Below are 18950 nucleotides of genomic sequence, written 5' to 3' on the forward strand. Positions count from 1 at the left end.
CTTCTTGCAATCAGAGCGTTTTTTGTCCATGGTTACTGAACAGATTGAGCACCGTTAAAGTTAGGAACAACGTCACGATTTTAGCTTTCTATGACGACTTCTAGGGAGAATTGAACGAGCATACAACCTGCACCTTTGTTAGGATGGCTGTGCAAAGAAAGATTTCGAGCAACACAAGTCAATTCATGAATTTTTGTTAAAAGGGGAAAATGACAACTCGATTTTTCAAGTATTTATGTATTGACTTGACGTAGATCAATAAAATCAATATCCCATAGCGTCCGAAACTAAGTAAGTAGGCGGTCTTTGGACCAAGAGATGTTGTCTTCGAAGCGGTCGACAAAATGGGACGCCTCACAGACTATCCATTAGCTGACATCTTCAACACAGGTTTCAGTTCCTTCTAACGAAATATTCGTAATCAATATCGCTTACCACTTTTTACTCAACAGTAACATTTTCGGATGGGCTTAAATAATTTTTTGACGCAGGAAGGAGGGATGGTCGATTGTGATATACGAAAACGGAGTGCATGATGCGAAAAACGCAGGTAACGACTGGTGTGGAGTAGTAGATGAGCCACGTACGCAACTATAGATCCTGTGAGATCAAGGCATATTGAAAAGCCAAGCGTTACTCTAGCGCCTAATCACGACCGAACCCATCGATGCGACAAACCTTCGGCGTAGGAAACTCGATAGGTCCGTTTCGCGGAACAATAACCACATGTATGTTAACACATTTCAGAACTGTGGGGGGAGAACTATCTGGCTATCCAAATGGACAATTTACTCACAAAGAGAAGACACCACAATAAGAATTCGCCAGGCGATTGACCAGGAGCGTAAGTCATAGGCACATCTGATACGCTAATCCTACACACTAGTGAACTATTTTCTGGCCAGGTTTGATATGGCTTAGCCAACAAATTAGACTTACATAAGCATACAACACTATTCGATCGGACAGGTGAGGATAACACTGCTGAAGGGCAGGATGAAGCAGCGTACAATAATTCAATGGTACCTAGGCTCTCAATGCTAATCCTACTAAGTATTCATCATTCAAGTTTAGTTAAGTGTAGGGATGTGAGCATTGTATATCTGGAAAAGTTCCATGAACAGTTCGCGAAAACTCTTAAGAAACAAGCGGACATATATGGGATTTCATTACCCGTACCATTACCGCTGTACAGGAAGCATTCGGTTCGGGTACTCCACTACGAGCAAACGTTTTGAAAACCCCCGAAGCAGTAGCCGCATTAGGAACGAGACAGTGATGCCTTATCCCCTACACTCTCGGGCTAGACCAACCCCTTGCAGCCGAGCCGGTCAGACTGTTGAGTCATCGGCTCCAGGCAGGGTTCCCGAACAAAATCCTACATCTTCCCACTGTCCTTTGGGTCAGACTTTTGAGTTGAAGGCTCAAGGTGGGGTACCTCAACCAAACCCCCTTCCTCGGCCTGGGCAACTGGGAAGTATCATTTGTCCGCGCAGTTCAGTGTCCACCAATGTCCCTCCCCAAACCACTCCCACCACACACACAAACGTCACTGGGTCACTTGACTGTCAGCTATTTGACCGAAGGGATTTATGCTACCCGCTGCCTATTAACAATAAACAAAATAACGCCCTTCTAAATCCACGAAATCCTTTCCATATGGGAGCTTTTAACGTCCGTACTCTATGTCAAACTGGCAAATAGGCAATAATTGTTGAAACCTTATATTCCCTTAAAATTGATGTATGCTGTGCCTCCGAAACATGGATACAAGACCCAAGCGTGGTTATACATCTCTAAACGCCAAGAACGAACGCAGTTCTTTCACATTTCTCCCTCCGTGTGTTCGGTGACTCAGAAGCATTGACTTATGGAATATACGGCATGAGAGTCGCACGTAGCCCAAGAGCTGAACGCGCTTTCCTGGATTGGATCCCAGTGAACAGTCGTCTTTGCGCCGTCCGGTTATCTAGTTCAACCAAGCTCAATGCCTCCCGGCTTAAAAAGAGGTGCCTGCTTGTAGTGTCGGCTTATGCTCCAACGGACTGCAGTTCTGAGGCAAAGAAAGATACTTTCCATCGAGAGCTATCCGGGTTCATTCGTTAAGCGAGATGCACTGACAGTGTGATCTGTGCAGGCAATTTGAATGATCAAGTAGGTCGTCTGAGCTCCTCGGAATCAGATTTGGGCGGTCGATTCGGAGTCGATGCTCGCCACACAGACAACAGATATCGAATCCTTCAGTTGTGTGCTGATCACGAACTGTTTCTGGCAAGTACGAACTTTCAACATAAGCGTTCGCACCGCGTGACCTGGCGACAAACAACTGCAAATCAACCCTGGACACAGTTGAACCATGTGACCATCATCCACTGAATGAGAGCCATAATATAAGACTACCGTTCCTTCTGGGGCACACCATTTAATTCCGAGCACACCTGACCGTTCGCTTCACTTTAGGCCCCCGTAAGACAGCAAGAAGCATGCCAATCCACTATCTTCGAAGAACTACCATAGCTCAACAGTATCGATCTCAGCTAGCTCAACAACTCTCTAGAGTAAACTAATACTGTGATGGTAGTGATCATGTGGATGAAGCGTGGCAAAATGTGAAAGGAGCTATATTAGCGGCGTTCAGTGCTGTCTGTCCGATTTCCCCATTTCGACCAAAAGACCACTAGATGTCATCGAGATCACTATACATGATTGATACCAGGAAAACCATACCAGTTCGACTGCTCACGCAAATCCCTCAAACGCCAAATAGTGAAGAGTCTGAGGAAAGTCGACAGCTCTGGTAGACATCGAAAGCTCGGGAGATGGAGGCTTTTGCTACAGGAAACAGCCGTGCCCTTTATCAACTGATGCGATCGACTGGCCCTAGGAAAAAACGGTCAGTAAAACAACAAGTGAAAAAGACGGCTCGTTAATTCACTCGCAAAAACGTCGACTGGAGAGATGGGCCGAACAATTCGAAGAGCAGTTCAGCTGGCTTCCTGCAACACAGCCTGAGGAGATAATGCATATGAGCGAATGGAATGTTAAACTTGATCGCCATTCGGAAGAAATAAGGTACGAAATATCCGTGCTAAAACGTGAGAAGGTACCAGGATCGGACGGTCTGTATCCATCCCTCTTCAAAGAAGGCGGAAAATCTCTGGTGACCCGTCTGACAAAGCCTATTAGTACCATATGAAACGAAGAGAAGGTGGCTGCAGAATGGAGCATGTCCACAGTTACCCCTGTCTTCGTGGTCGCTGTGTCAAAACCACCTTCGCATCAGCCTGTTAGCTGTGGCATCGAAGGTGCTCTACCACCTTATTTATCGAAGGTTGACTGAACACAGGGAGACACAGGTCAGCGAAAACTAAGCCGGGTTCCGTCCTGCAAGAGGTTGCAGCGATCATACCTTCATCCTCCGACAGATTCTGGAACAGCGACACTGCTTCCAGCAGCCAACAATGATTATGTTTCTTGATCTGAAGGCTGCTTTTGACTCTGTGGACCGCCAAGCATCATGACAGTGTCTGTGGGCCCGAACCCTAGCCTCATGCTTGCGGATGAATCGATTGAGGTGGTAGTAGATAAATTTGTTTATCTGGGCAGCTGTATCAGTCCCGGTGGTCTCGCAAAAGGTGATATTTCCATCCAGATTGGGAAGGTCAGAGCAGCTTTCGCGAACCTACGTCACCTGTGGCGTAGGCGAGACATCAGCTTCTCTGTCAAGGGTCGAGTTTACAATGCTGCGGTGCACTCCATATTACTATATGGATCAGAAACCTGGCCACTGCGCGCCGAGGACGTCAAAAGACTTTGAGAGTTTGACCATCGATGTCTTCGGAGCATTGCCCGAAACTGATGGGAACACCGGATCAGCAATTCTGAAGTAGCTCGAATGGTATTCGGGAGAAATAACTCACCCTCGATAGATGAACTGATCACACTGCATAGGTTGCGCTGGCTTGGCCACGTGCTGCGTATGCCAGTCGACCAACTTCCTTGAAGGTCTGTTTTCGTACAACCACGTGAAGGGTCGAAGAGAGCCAGAGGCGGTCAAACAATGACTTGGAAGCGAAGTGTGAAGGCCATTACCACCAAACTCAGATGCGCTGATTATTGTCGTCTTTCTGGATGGGGACCCCGAGGCGGGCCACATCAATGGCTAGAGAGATTGTCAGACATGGCTCAGTCGCGCCCTCAATGGCGCTCGTGCATCCAAGCTATTGCCTTCAATGCATAGCTCCTTTTTCAACCCAACCCACTTAACAGTTCACTGACAGTGCTGTGTTTACGCGCCAATTTTTCAGCTCCCGCCTCAAGTGCGCAGCTACCTACCCCACCTACTCGAATCATCGGTGAACGAAACTGTGGTAGCTACAACCACTGTACGACAAGTACGCGGTTATTACAACTGACAATGATGATGATGAATATTGAACCAATGAGATGATACTGTGGCTTTTTGTACATCCCTTATCCGTTGTTATCGAATGAACTAGTGAAAGTTTTATCCGGATCACGCACTACTGGAACTAGGATAAAACCAAAGATTTCAACATGTATGGATGAAAGTAGCAAGCGTACGTGGATCGATTGACCCATGGATAATCGACAGATCCGATTGACTTATATGCCTTTAGTAAGGATGCTGTGAGTTGAAACCAGCAAATTCTGTGTTGCAACTTGGAGAGGCTAGGTGCCATCCTGGTGGAAGATTATTACAAAGGGAGATTAGAATTTGATCCGGGAGAAGTTATCCACCATATAAAAATGGAATGTTCAGCACCATTTTCGGACAAATCTATTGTAAAACGTCAGAGATTTTGATACCGCATTTTTGATGAAACAGCATTCTTTTGTCTAGAGAGAATGTGTGGGCATTCTCTGTTGAAGCGGTGTTTGAGCACATAAGATTTCATTGACGTAAATAAGTCCTAAGATCTTGTGGACTGCTGGCTACATCGAAGTCATTCCAAATGAATGATATTTTCCTCAAATTCAATTCATTCACAAAAGCACACAATATAGTGCACTAGAATCGAGCCCCAACAAGGCTTTCCAGGAATCGGAGATTCGTATGGCCCAGTCGCTTCTGCTCGGATTGTAGGCATTTAACACTGTTAGCTTGAAGGGACAGATAGACTACCTAAAACTGTTTGCATGACAGGAAGACATACGACAGCCACGATGGAAACTCCCCTCAACGATACGTAAGTGAATGAGTATTTACAACGCCCCGAAAAGTATTCTTATCAGTACTATGCCAAGATGAGCTCGGTTACCGCCAAAATAGCTACATATGGAGTGGCTGGTATCAATTCTCCGAATAGAAAATATGTCCTTTCAAGCGCCACTTGCCTTGGCTCTTGGTCCCTGAAGTGGTCAAGTAGCGAATCAAGGACATGTAGTTTAGAAAAGGGGATGGGCTTCCCCACTGTCCTGATGTTGAAGGACTTTGATATAGACAAATGCAACTAACAACCTATTTTGACCGTACGCAGATTAAACGTAATGTATTAAAATGGACAACTAGCTGGGCAATAAGTTTAGAAGGACAAAGGCGTATTGATCACTCAAACGATGGAAACATTCAAACATAATATCGTGCTTGCATTTCATAAAGGAACACCATCAAACGTAAGTCTTGGATTGGGTCAAGTTTAGCCGACAGAAGGTGCTTTCGCACAAAACCAACTAATGATAATGCAGCCGAAGCTTACTTTAGGGACAATGCTTTAAAATCTTCAGTTCAAGAACGAACTACGCAAGTTTCGGCTAGAATTCTCTTGAGAGTAATGGTTTTCCAATGAAAAATATACCACCAGGTGGAATGCTATCTTAGCACATCATATAGTGACTAACATCTATTTCTAAGTTTGCATAAATGACGTCACCAATTAGACAGGAACAAGTGGTTTCAACAGAGGCTAATGCAACACTGAACTCCGAATTGGATCCCAGCATCGGGATTCGAATGTTTCCCTGAATCCTCACTGTGCAGGAAGATTTGCCCCGTGAGTTGGAACGAGGTGTCATGATCAGTTACTTAGCACATGCAAAAATTTTAACAAGCAAGACTCCATCTGCTCAAAACTGGCTTTGTAAATCGAGCTACTCACAGCAGGTAAAAAAGCTGTTTGAACCAACACACGCTAGAAAGTCGAAAAACTCGATATACCTGCTTAACAAAATCTCAAGTCTCTTGGTCACGTGAGCCTTCGTCTGAGAAGTGATCACTTGGAAAATCAGTGAGAACAAGGAAACGCAATAGAGATACGCGCTGTCAAAGAACATGTGACACCATTTTGTGCATAACACATGTTACCACTTGGATAGGAATAAGGAGACAAGAGCTAATAAATTTTCGAGTAGCATACCGCGCACCGACGGCAATAAGAACGAGAAGGCAACAACACATGGATGGGGTAGTGTATCATGGGAGTTTCGGTCAACCGAATTACAGACCACCCACATGTAGCTAACTTAACAATCGATTGGAGTGAACTCATTTTCACGTTTGCCTACCAGACAAGTCGCTTTGACAAAAGTAAAGTCGAGTACATGGTTGGTTGGGATTACAACCACTACGGACAGTTCCACTGTACATAACGCAAAGTTAAAATAACCAACGCCGTCGTGCATGAACCGAATTATTCGAATCATTCTGAAGTTATTATACCTGCACTTCTGACGCGCAGTACACGAATATGGCAACCTGTCTACAACACAAGAACCATCATAGGAAAATCGAATATCAAAGTAAAAAAGTATCACCTGAGAAATCAGAACGTAGCAAGCGCGGGTGCCAGGAGTACGCATCTAAACGATGAAACCTGTATAGCACGTTGCAGGTACGACACACATCACATTGGGTACGGCACATAGTGCTACCCTTGTACATATCATCCATAAGAAAGATCCAGTATCACAACTTATTTCCTGCGAATTCATCTCACACAGTTGTAACTCCAAATTCCATGACTTTCACTCGATCAAACGCAGACCCAATATCAGAATCCAGATTACCAGTTACCTTGAGCCCCGTAGATGGACAGCCTTCACGTGAAATCAACAATATTCTTCAATATTCTTCACTTAAAATCGCATTTCCCGGTATTTTGCAAAAGACCTGTCAAGGGTTCATTGCACATCCATTTGGTATCAACTTTAGGCATTGTATTCGAGTGCATTCTATCAGCCGGGGTCAAATGCTAACTTCGATTTTGTTCCACAGGAAAGCGGAAGTATTTGGGAATTAAGGCATAAATTATTGATGTAACAACTGGACAACCACTTCGACGAAGCTTGGGAATTATGTGAAGAAAGGGTAAACTACTGCAATGACAGAACACAATCAGCGAAGCGAATGGTTCCAGATTTCCTCTCGGGTCTAAATTGACCCGAAGCAGTCACAAGAGTAAGGCCTACTGAGAGCCTTGGTTATCGCACACAGAGCTTTTAGAAACGTTAAGTAGTGTACCGTTTGTAGCTTCCAAAACTAACCAAATCTAAATAAATTTTGCCAAGAAGAAGAAACAACGGACTTTGTGCTCGTGGTACAAGAATTTAAAGCGGGCGATAGTTGCGAGTTGTGAATTTTTCTATCCAGCGCACTCACCGTCGACTCGTCCACATCCAGTCGTTCTGTCATATGAGAACCATTTTCATCATCTCCACATTCGGCATCTGTGTCTTCTTCTTCTTCCTCTTCCTCTTCATTGCCATCCTCCTCTTGTTCCAAGACCTTTGCAAGTTCATGAATTAATAATTTGTACATCTTTACGAGCAGAGGGATCTGAAGGTAGACCTTGGGTTTTGAACCTGACATACGGAAACAAGGCAGGACCACACAGTAGCTACGAGTGGAAAAAAACTGATTTACACTTCTGGAAGAACGACAAAAACAAATTTTAGAAGTTTACATGCAGAAACGTTTCATTAGCAGCATCAGTACTAACCTCCAGCAAACAAGAATCTTCAGGAAAGGCGAGCGCAAACGAAAGTGCCTTAAATATTCAAGTTGAACTCCATTTGTACGACTAAGAAACCATGAGCCCCGAAACAAACATTCAATCCGGTAAATAGTAAATCAGACAATCCAACGACTAAAGACGGTAAAACGACCTATTGCGATCAAACTTGAGCTGCAACAAACAAAGATAGACAACGCACAGGAGAAAACAAAGCAACAAATAGGCTAGCGAAGACAAAGCGACAAGCGTACCTCGGGAGGGACAGAGTGTCATGTAGCGTCATCGACTTCTAACTGATAGACTCATGTAAGCAGGCAAACATGATACAATCACCAGATTCGGCAAACAGCCTGAAATATCCCGATTTTTTGCATGGTCATTCACATTTCGCACTGTGGACGACTGCACCTCCCGGAATTCAAAAAACACTGCAGACTAACTAACGCTGAAAAGCAACCAAACGTGTTGAATCAATACAGTACGCGATGTAGAAGTGGATTTACGTGATTTATGCTCAGGCAATCCGCTCCTTATGATAGAAGCCTGCTTGATTAACGCATCGGTTGCGATGATGCTTCCTGACGATCGAAAGCCAGTCACGTGCAGGAAAGAAATATAGAGTGCTTGGGTCACGATAAACAAACTTAGGCGCTGCTATAACTATCGGGCTACACACTCGTAAGACCGTGGTGTCAGTTTTCGCACTGTCAATGGGTATTTGTGATCTTATTGAGAGCAAAACCCTATTCAGTGCTTTTACCTTTCATGACGCCTATCCACAGTAACTGGGTCACTGTGAGCTGCATTGACCAATTTTAACCCATAAATATGAAGACTTAGCACACGGTGGGACCATATTTTCCTTGACTGTAACTGAGGTTCTTCAGGAGTGACCCATTACCCGGAAATGTGGAGCCATCGTATCACTTGAGTGCATAACTTTGAGTTTACTCAAGACGACCGATGACAGATAACCAACCTTCGCAAACACTGACAACATCAAGACGGAAACTGCACAGCTAAAACAATTTCTATACTTGCCATGGAAATACTTTGGCGTGATTCGTCTAAAATAATGGTCTCTGACTGCTGTATTATGACGTTTGTGGGATACTCAAGAGACACGTGGTCGCCAAAAAGCAGATGCAGTCTTCAATAGTCCTAGTTCGATCATGCAAGGATGATTCGATTCATACATCTAAGTCTCACAACGAAACAACTCCTGGTTGGGCGACACAAAAGCGTCGGACATCCTGCAACTTAGTCCACTTTCGCTTTATTTTGGATCCATTCGTCGCTTGATATGACTGGAATGCCCTTCAACATTCAACAAAGATTGTAGTTTGGAATTGTCATACGTATTTTCGTGGTGTGACTCGAAGAGGGAGTGTAAAAATGGCAGCGTTATGTCCTCTTGAGTCCGCGCTTTCCTAGTACATAGATTCGAAATTATATAATGATCAGATTGAGCTTTAGGTTCAATGTGCGCGATGGAACTATGTGCAATGTTGGATTACAGTGATCCACAAACGCTCAATCCACTATTTGGAACGACCGCAACGATTCTCCGGCCTTGAAAGTCTCTTAGACAGTACACAAACGTGGATGTAACGTCTGATAAACCAAAGACCAGCATAACTGAATTGCAGTGTTTGCGCTGATTATAGTCTTTACGATGAGAACGGCAAACCGAAACTGTGTTCACAAATATTGATTAGGAAGGGAAGCTGCTAGTCTGAATTTCCGCCTTAACAGATGATAACACAATTGGCATAAGAGGATGAAGCATGTATTTTTCACGATCAGAAACCGTAGGAGGTGCTGGTCAAAGTGGTTGAGAGGACAAAACGACTTAAATCATACATGAATGGTACAGAAACAATTATAGGAACCTATATAGTGCCCCTAAATATGCACGCTATACCGACAGACGTTCCTTTATTTCGCGATCGACCCCGACCGGAACGATAGAGAAACACACGGAAGATTGTCGTCCTGGGAGTAGGCATGGGCTTTGAACATATTTCGATTCTAAAGACAGTTCCATCTTCATAACGTAACACCTGCCACTAAAAAGATAACACTTGGTGAGGGGACTTTTCTTGCAGAACCTAGCGGTTAACAGCGTTATAGGAGCATTCACTAATACCACAGACAAAAACGACTGACCTTTTGTGCGCTCGGTAGACTCCGGTAGGACAGCTAGGCTCCAAATGATATTCACCCGAACAATGTTTGTTGTAGTTATTTGTCTGAAATCTTTTCTTCCGTTTTTTAAGGTTCTTGGTCGAATTCTGTGGCTATTTCAATCTACTTTTTTGGACTCCCCTCTATTCGACTCACCGTTAAAAAATCACGGTCCACTGGTAAGATAGATTGCGATGTTACAAATATTGGGAAGACGGAAAACTGCTGAAATACGTTGGATAACCACACCAGCATACTACGAGGTGTTTGCACTACACTATATCGAGCGACAGAAAGTGAACAGCCAAGATAAAAGTTAGTTTGCCCAGGATCAAGTTCTTAACATCACCAACCAAGAGAGGGTATGGATTGCTCTTAGGTCATGGAGTTGGTTGATACACATCCATCAAGGTGATAGACACTCGTTTGTCCCATAACCTGCTCTACGACAAGATGACAGAAATGAAGCGACCCCTCCATTCCAACGGAAACGAAAAATCAATGGAGAAAAATGCATTTTCTATATCAAGGAACTTAAGCATAATCATGGTCGATTATCCTGCAATTTGCACATGGTACAAGTCTGGCTTTGTTCAGAAGTTCAAACGTGCTTTGTGCAACAGGTGGGTTAGTGAGCACCACACTGCCACTACCACCAACGCTGCCATATTTGACTGCAAGCCCCTGTAAGATCCATTTACCAAAGAAACGTTAATTTTCAAAGCATAACTAAGTTCAGATATTAAAACCAGTAAAAATGGAATATCCTATGCAGTTAGACCGGCGTACATTAGGCGAGAGTTGCATTTTCATGAGAAAGATTAAAGCGGTCTCGGAGTACCAGAACAAATCTGGAGAAGAAACATAAATCAACTGATATCATGGGACTTCAGCTTTCATGGGATTCTTACCACGATTGAAGAAAAGAAGGAAGTAGAACTAGGAAAGGCCAGTATAAAGCTTACAAGAACGGCGACGACGTGGACACAGTAGAAGCGTTCAGAACATTGACAAATAAACACAGCACAAGGCGATCACCAGAAAATAGAGATTTGATTTTAAAGGACTAATCGAGAACACAATATCCAAAAAAGACTGCTGCTGAGTGGTTGAAAAAGCTGCGTTAAGCTTCGCTCTTCATGCCACTCACCGCCGCTTCCGATAAAAGTTAGCCAACATTAATCTTTGCGCGCACAGCTACATTTCTAGGTTGTCGAGCTTCTTTGCTCCCACTCGGAGCTAAATCGATTGTCTCGTTCAGTCTGTCAACAGGGCATGATCACAAACAACTAACATGAATGAAAACTGACGTGGGCGTCTCAGCTAACAGATGCGAGTTTAAAAAAAGCCTATCAACAGTTTGCTCGCCAAGGCGGATTCAAGACGGAAATATAATGAAAGACAGTCAGAAAAGCTGTATCCCGGGCGAACATACTTTGTTTATTCCGTGTCCTCGCTGCCACGTTGTTGGACGAACCGTCATCAATTTCTTCGCCAGTGGTAGTGATCTGCATGAGGCGAGCGTCGCCTGATTTGATTGCGTGTAACAACAAATTCGACAAGGCCAGGACGCTACAGGAGAAAATTCACTGGATGAACTAGAGACCAAACCATTCATTCTGTAGACAGAAACCTGGTGACGGACATTCAAATATAGATACGAACGATGTGTGCGCTACGAATTTGGGTAGAAGTTGCAACAAGCGGTTCGGGAAACGATCAAAAGTACAAAGCGTATTTCCTGAGTTTGGCTGACAGACACGACCGACGACTGAAGTACACCGTAGTGATCCTCTCCCCACATTTGGTCAAGCTAAATAAGAAATGCACTCGTAAAGCTTGGATCATTCACCGGTCAACTCAAAGTGAATACTAAAAATTAAACGATTCAGATAAAATACAGCTCATCTGAAGTACTGAATATGAGGAAGATAGCTGGTAAAAACCGTCATGATGAAGCCGTGGGAATCAACGAATTGGAGTCGAAACGACAATGGTACACAAGAAGTAGATGGTGGTGAGAATGCAACTACATGATAAGGTTCAGCAGTTGGTAGTGAGCAACCGCTGTTGCACAATAAGCTAAGCAGCCGTACTGAGAGGTCGACCCACAAGAAGCATTAAATACCCTTCTACAGAGGAGGAGTTACATATCGTACACAGCTTTAGTTGGGTACGAATGTGTGAGAGGACAGGAAGGCACATGAACACAGAAAGGAGCTATCCATCCTAGAGGAACATTTGTGGAGGCAACCATTCAGGTCAGCTGACAAAGAAGCCGAACTACAACCAGACGGTAGAGTGACTGATACAAATAAATACGTTCGATAAGCTATAGGGTAGGATAAAACGAGTCAGATATTGGAACAAACCATAGTAACGTTAATCACATATATTTTCTTTAGAGGTTACCGTATAGACAGCAAATGTATTTGCAAACTGGATGTATGAAGACACTTTTCACTGAAAACTATCTATCAAACATGCTTCTCTATACTGACTATGGACCCGAATCCTTAAAAGCTGGTCTGGACCCAACCAACAAACGACTCCCATACTTCACTAAAAAAGCTATATCGCAGATGCCCCCGTGAGGTTGTTACTTTTCCAATCCATTTGTATGCTCGTGCCGAGCATCATATGTTGGTCGTACGACAAGGCATTTGTCGGACGGAATCCGAGAAGACAATCCCGTATCTTTGAGTGGTAGTGGGAAGAAACCAGGCTCAAGCGCGATTGCATCACATTTGGCCGAAACCAGTCATGCCACAGACAATGAGTAAGCCTTCACCATCATATACCGAGTACCTCTGAACCGACTACGACTGGTACGATCCAGACTACTATCGATCGCAGAGGCGATTGGAATCCGACTGCCGGATCCGCCACTTTGCATCCCAAAGAAACTTGTGCAACCTCTGAACTTGAACTGGCCTACGAAACGTCCGGTCCCAGAAGTCTGTCTGCCATTGACGTCACTTACCTGATTCCGTGACCCATTGACCTATTCCTCATCCAAGCCCCCTTCCTTTGATTTCTATTTCTCTAAAGTGTATATAGCCCCGATCTTAACCTTTTCCACGTGATTTCTGCTACCACATAAATTTGTGATGTATTAGCCAAGAGGAACAATCACAGAAAACAAGCTTTGTTCGCTACCTTCTTCGTTCTCATGACTTTTCCGATCATCACTGGTATCAATATCCGAGTTGAAGACTGGCACTTCTCTACTATATTCCAAACAAGAGTGATGCAGACACGCAGCAAGCAAACACCGCAACTACATGAAGCGTTTATTTTGTTCATGGTGCAGACCACGAAAAATGGTGTCATTCACAGGCGGTTTTGCACAAACAACTGATGAGTGTATGACGGAATATACAACGACCACAGACAGTCACAACCAAGGCGAGGAAACAGCCGTTTGAGTTGTGCGATAAGCGTGGATTCATTGAAACTAGAGGTATTCGCACTATTGTAGTTCCTCGAAGCCACGAGTCTCAATTCACCTAGGGTGAGAGCCCTAGAAATGGACTACAATAAACGACCTCCCGCTTCCCTGGATGGCTACTGTGCCCAGCACGTTTGCTGTCACAGATTTGCATTCCACAGGATATTTAACATACCTTTTCTAACAAACTGACAGGTAATATTCACTGAATGAGATTAGCAAGGTCTCGTGTGACTTCTACAATGGGCCATATGTTAAAATTGCCGTTTTCAGTCATTTCCTTGATAAAGGTCACCGACAGGTTGGACCAAATGTTTAACACCCAATCTGAATCGCTGTTACATATAAAGTTGGCACGCAAACCATGAATAACGAGCAAACGGTGCTCAAGCTGTTCGCTTTGGTTTCGTAGAGTCGTTGAATGCAGACCCGAGCGTGAAGTTTCACAATGACCTACGCCCTGTAAATGGTCATTTTCAAAAGTAGCTAGCACTGCTAATCCGAACAGTGTACACCAAGGAAAAGCGTCAGAAACACGCAATGACGAGACCCACTCGGGCATACATCAGTCGACGGGAAACACATAACTGTGCCGGAGTAATTAATGACAATGCGCTGCCCATGATGGATAACCGGAATCCAACCTTTGATTCAGACATATCCAGTGATCTATTCTGTATACGCTGGCTTGTGCACAAAGGTAAACCTAGTTAAGAAACACACAGAAATCTTCCGGGCGCAGGTTATGACAGAGCACTGCTTCGCCATAAATCGTCTGATGTTTATCATCATAAGCATCTTATCCAGACCACGTACAATTTCCTCATTGATTTTTATACACAGAGTGGTGTGAAGAGAGAGAGAGAGAGAGAGAGAGAGAGAGAGAAAGTAATCCGTCGTTGATTATTCAGAGCTAGTTTCTTCAGAAGTGATATGTAGATTGAGGTATTTTTTTAATATCTTAACTGTGTTTCATGGGAAAAGCTGGTAGGATCTGGAAAAACACAGTCCAACTATTTTGATTTCAGTTTCGAAAAGTTCACGGCGAGATTTCCCACCGAAAACACATCTAGCGATTTTGATACACTTATACTTTACCTCCTTCGACGTAGGTGTAGTTCTTTAAAACGACCAGCTGTCTGGTAACAAACGATGAGAAATCTTGACTGTGGTGAGCAGCATTTGAAGTTCTGTCTCGCATATCAACTTCATTAATGGGTTACATGTGATGGTAAATCAGGCCAAAATGGCACGCGAAATGTGATCTGCCATACGCGGTCGCATAGTTAACATGAACAGAGAAAGCCGTTATGTGCACCTGAGTGTGGATCGAGCGCTATACGCTGCTGCATTCCGATTCGGCTCCCGAGGTTAATGGAATTGACAAAATACAGAGCAATCCGAACGCAAAACTACCCGTTCATTAAAACCTGGACTACTGTAAATATCCATCACTTGTCAATCGACTGTAGTGGCACATGGGATAGATATTGGTATTGGGATAGACATTGGGATAGGTATTGACACAACTACGCTACCGATGACATCAAGTTACCTCATTGCATACCGACCCATATTTTTTGGTAATGACGGTTATCTTAAAACCACTAGCCAAATGGACCGTTCACCGAATAAGACACGCGGTCAAACACCAACAAGCATATGGAGTTCCCTGATCGTAAGACTTTGAGTTGCCATCATACTGTGTCCAACGTGGCCGACTCTCTGGAAACATAATGCCACCTCCCCAGGCCAGACAGCATGTACATACAAATTAAGATCTTTGATGCGGGCCCAAGTAGATTTAACGTAAGCTTCAATCGAGCGTACAACCAACGGGTACGTTTTGTCAGATCATTTCAGGAAAACTAGCCAATATGGTGTAAAGTTAAGCTGAGTCGTCAAAAGTGTGAAAAATGACAGCCGGATTGTCTGGCAGTGGAGCGACACTGCGGACTGCATCGACGCTCTTCAGATGAACCGAGCCAACGGACTTGCAATCATCTCACTCCATCATGTGTAGTGATCTGTACGCAGTTACAGCATTCGGTCCAGAAGATTAACACTCACTCTCACTTGCGTAGGGACAAGGAAAATCGACTGCTTGTTTGTTGGAACAAGGGGAATCGAAATACAAAGATTCCCTGAATCGGAGTACGTGACAAAGAGGGAAAGTGCGAGAGGCGATAACTCAAAGAGCTCCGAGCTGAAGACGACACATTTAATTTGTACATTCAAGCTCAAAGGACAAACGAATATGGCTTTGGGGGTTGACAAGGCAGACAACTATACTATATTATATCGTACCACTTAGATGTTCTCTCTGAACGAGCTAGTGCGGTCACGCTATACGACCAAAGATCGGTGATGTATATACATCCAGGAACCTTGTCACAATCTGGGTTTAATGTCTGGCATGATAAGGTAGGGTAGTCAACTAAGCTCCACAACGGCGCATATGCTCAAACACTCAAAAGAACGTGAATGCGAATGGTTGAACAATCACTTGGGAATTAAGGCAACTAATTAGGCTTAGTGATTCCCAGAAAAGAACATTTCGCATTTGGATCCTCCAGTTGGTGGGGAAAGAACTGTGCTTATTACCGTCCAGCCAGAACTACTGGATCACCTCAGAAACTGTCACTGTTGGTAAGATTTCCATCCATCAAATAAAACTTTTTTCAATGCACCGGATAATGTTCAGGTTTTGAGGAGAACTTCGTCCCGTACTACAAACCAACCAGTCCGAAAAGGACACAGAATCGTGCATGCGTTGAACCTGCCCATAGACTACAGGCTCGACTAACATTACTTTAGAACCCAATTGACTGCACACACTACACCGACAGGAATGCAGATAAAGGATCCGAAAGAGTTTCTCCAAGAGAGAGAGAGAGCACTTGCGAAGGTTCGGGACCTGTGGAAGCATTTTTTCGACATTCAAGTAGTACCACTGTTCTAACAGATATCCTGTGTTTGATTGAAGCTGCGTGTTTCGTGTAATAGGATAAACTTACGATACTGTATAGTGTAGCGCTCTCTTCCAACTGCGAATTGACATTCGACAACTGAACAGTTGGATGAGAGTCAAGGAGACGATTCGGATAAATTTAATTCAGTTGCTAGCCTCTCAGCTGCTGACAAGGCCCCGATGGCTAGCTTAACGATTGTATTTGCATCTTGTACATTTGTTCCCGATACGCGATATATGTCGAATATAAGGGAGTCTGGCGTGTGGCCAGGAGCATCCTGTCCTCCTGGTTCCCTGCGAGTTTGAAAATGAGAAAGATAAACGGGGCATCGAGGCTTAGAGATTGATTTCGAGATGCTTGAACCTATCGGCGCCGACTGACGTGTAGATTCCTCAGCCATGACCGATGCGAGACAAATGGCATCAACAATCCTAACAAATGGGCCTACAAGTAGACTACCACTAGTGGGGCCGGGGATGCGGAGGAAAGTGTGGAAGGAAAAGGAAGGAGACGTTACCAGTAGTCGGTTTCCAAATAGCCAGTAAACTGCATGTTTTTAACTTAATATATGTGTGTACACATAACAAGTACGGGATGTAAGTTCTCGAATGAGTCTGACACTCGACTATGTCCTTCATTTTTTCTAACCTTATTGTACCAGCCTCATTTTGGAGATAGTCCAGAAAATTACCGTGACTAAATATGCAGTTAGACTTGTTATGCACTTCCGCCACGTTACTAGCCGACTGTCCCATCGTTTCTTCCAGTGTAGTCCAGCGCATTCGAACAGTGCACAACATCACAAACGTTGATCTGACTTACGTAAGATGTATCCCAACGGAGGCATACGAAGTCCCTGGGCCGAAAGAGTCCACCATTCATTGCTTGATCGACAGTTCCACCAAACTCAAACCACGGCCAGTAAACAATGGATACCGAAAATCGACACTTTAAATAACTTAAACATGGATCGTCAAGCCTTCACAGGTATAAAGTAGAAGTGCATGCACGCGACCTCTGCAGATACGTCCTTTAAGTGACGTACTTAGATGTACTTCACATTGGAAAACACAAACCTAGTCATTGCGATCTTAAATGAAGTCTCCTCTCCAACATACACACGAAACGAAGCGACAACTGCAAGATTTGACTGTCGGTCTTTGGAAAGCAGTGATATAAAAGCCTCGACCGCCAAGCGGTAAAACAATTCCCGGATGGCTACAGTGCTTGCACCCAATAGAATGACGTCATATCTAGCGTTCGTGCCCTCCTATTTTGGATCCGATGATTTGTCTTTTCACGTGATCTGCAGGACATGGGACATCATCGGTCCCAGTGACAAGCACGCTGTCACCTCCCAGCCGAATTGAATAGCTGTTTGTCATTTACGTGTGATGACAAGGGATTGCAAAGTAGGTTGATGTGTTCACTCGAATCTTGTTGGAAAATGTTGGCACCTTGTCGTTGGTTGTTTCGTCTCTGGCATGTTTCCAATCTTTCTGTTCTTTTTACACTTAACAGCAACCATCAACGCTCACTCGACAGCTCCGAATGATACGCACAGCTGAGTTTGTTTGCTGGAATCACCACGACAGCGAAACTCAGAGGAGCTTGCATACCACAGGCAATATCAGAGGAACAAAAGTATACAGAATACTTCACACACCAAAACTAGGATCGTGTGTGCTATGGGAGAACAACATACTGGAGAGAATAGGGAGAACCAAGAGAACCGGTTACTCTGAAGACCGGCGGAAACGTGAGTGTCTATTGCATGGAAATTAAACTGTCAATGCGTAGCATAGAAATAAGGTGTACCATGACAGTCATAGACCATTTGGCTAGTAAGCCCAAGATAAGAAAAAAACGACGAGGGCTTCGTCAAGCACCAGAGTCATGTGCCGATAAACAACAACGCAAGGACCGAAAACTACGGTGAAAGTAGTAGTGGTAGTTGTCGTGTGCACGTTGTATTCACGTCTCACCAGCCTTTATTCTTTTGTACATGAGAGCACACACACAAGATGTGTAGTTCTACGATGAACAAAGCAAGGGTGTCCAAGTATGTAGGATATCATTATTAGGTCAATATGCGGGTGAGCGAGAAATCGATGAGCAAGGATGCAAACTAACAAATTCATGTTCAAAGAACACTTCTGCCAAACATGACTCCCTTGACATTGTTGTGTGACCTGCACAACAGACCTGGAAACGAAAACTGTTTATACAAATATCGATTAATCTACATGTAGGGAGAACGCACGGCAATCGTCGCAATGAGTGTGGGGTAAATTGAAAGTGCAGTTCAAGAGAAACTTTGATTTGACGAAGAATGGCAAACTAGAGGTGATCCGTAAACTGAGGTGC

General features: G+C 44.1%; 1 protein-coding gene across 1 annotated transcript in view; it reads right to left on the bottom strand.

Annotated features, from left to right (window-relative positions):
* Positions 1–18950, bottom strand: part of T265_00339 (hypothetical protein) — a gene marked incomplete at both ends in the record, with an annotated part of 84117 nt that overhangs the window by 15857 nt on the left and 49310 nt on the right. The window contains 2 exons of the mRNA XM_009164084.1: positions 7619–7821; positions 11596–11732. Coding sequence (XP_009162348.1) covers positions 7619–7821; positions 11596–11732 — 340 coding nt within the window. The remainder of the gene's footprint in view (positions 1–7618; positions 7822–11595; positions 11733–18950) is intronic.

This window comes from Opisthorchis viverrini, assembly GCF_000715545.1.
Source record: "Opisthorchis viverrini unplaced genomic scaffold opera_v5_3, whole genome shotgun sequence".
NCBI lineage: Eukaryota > Metazoa > Platyhelminthes > Trematoda > Opisthorchiida > Opisthorchiidae > Opisthorchis > Opisthorchis viverrini.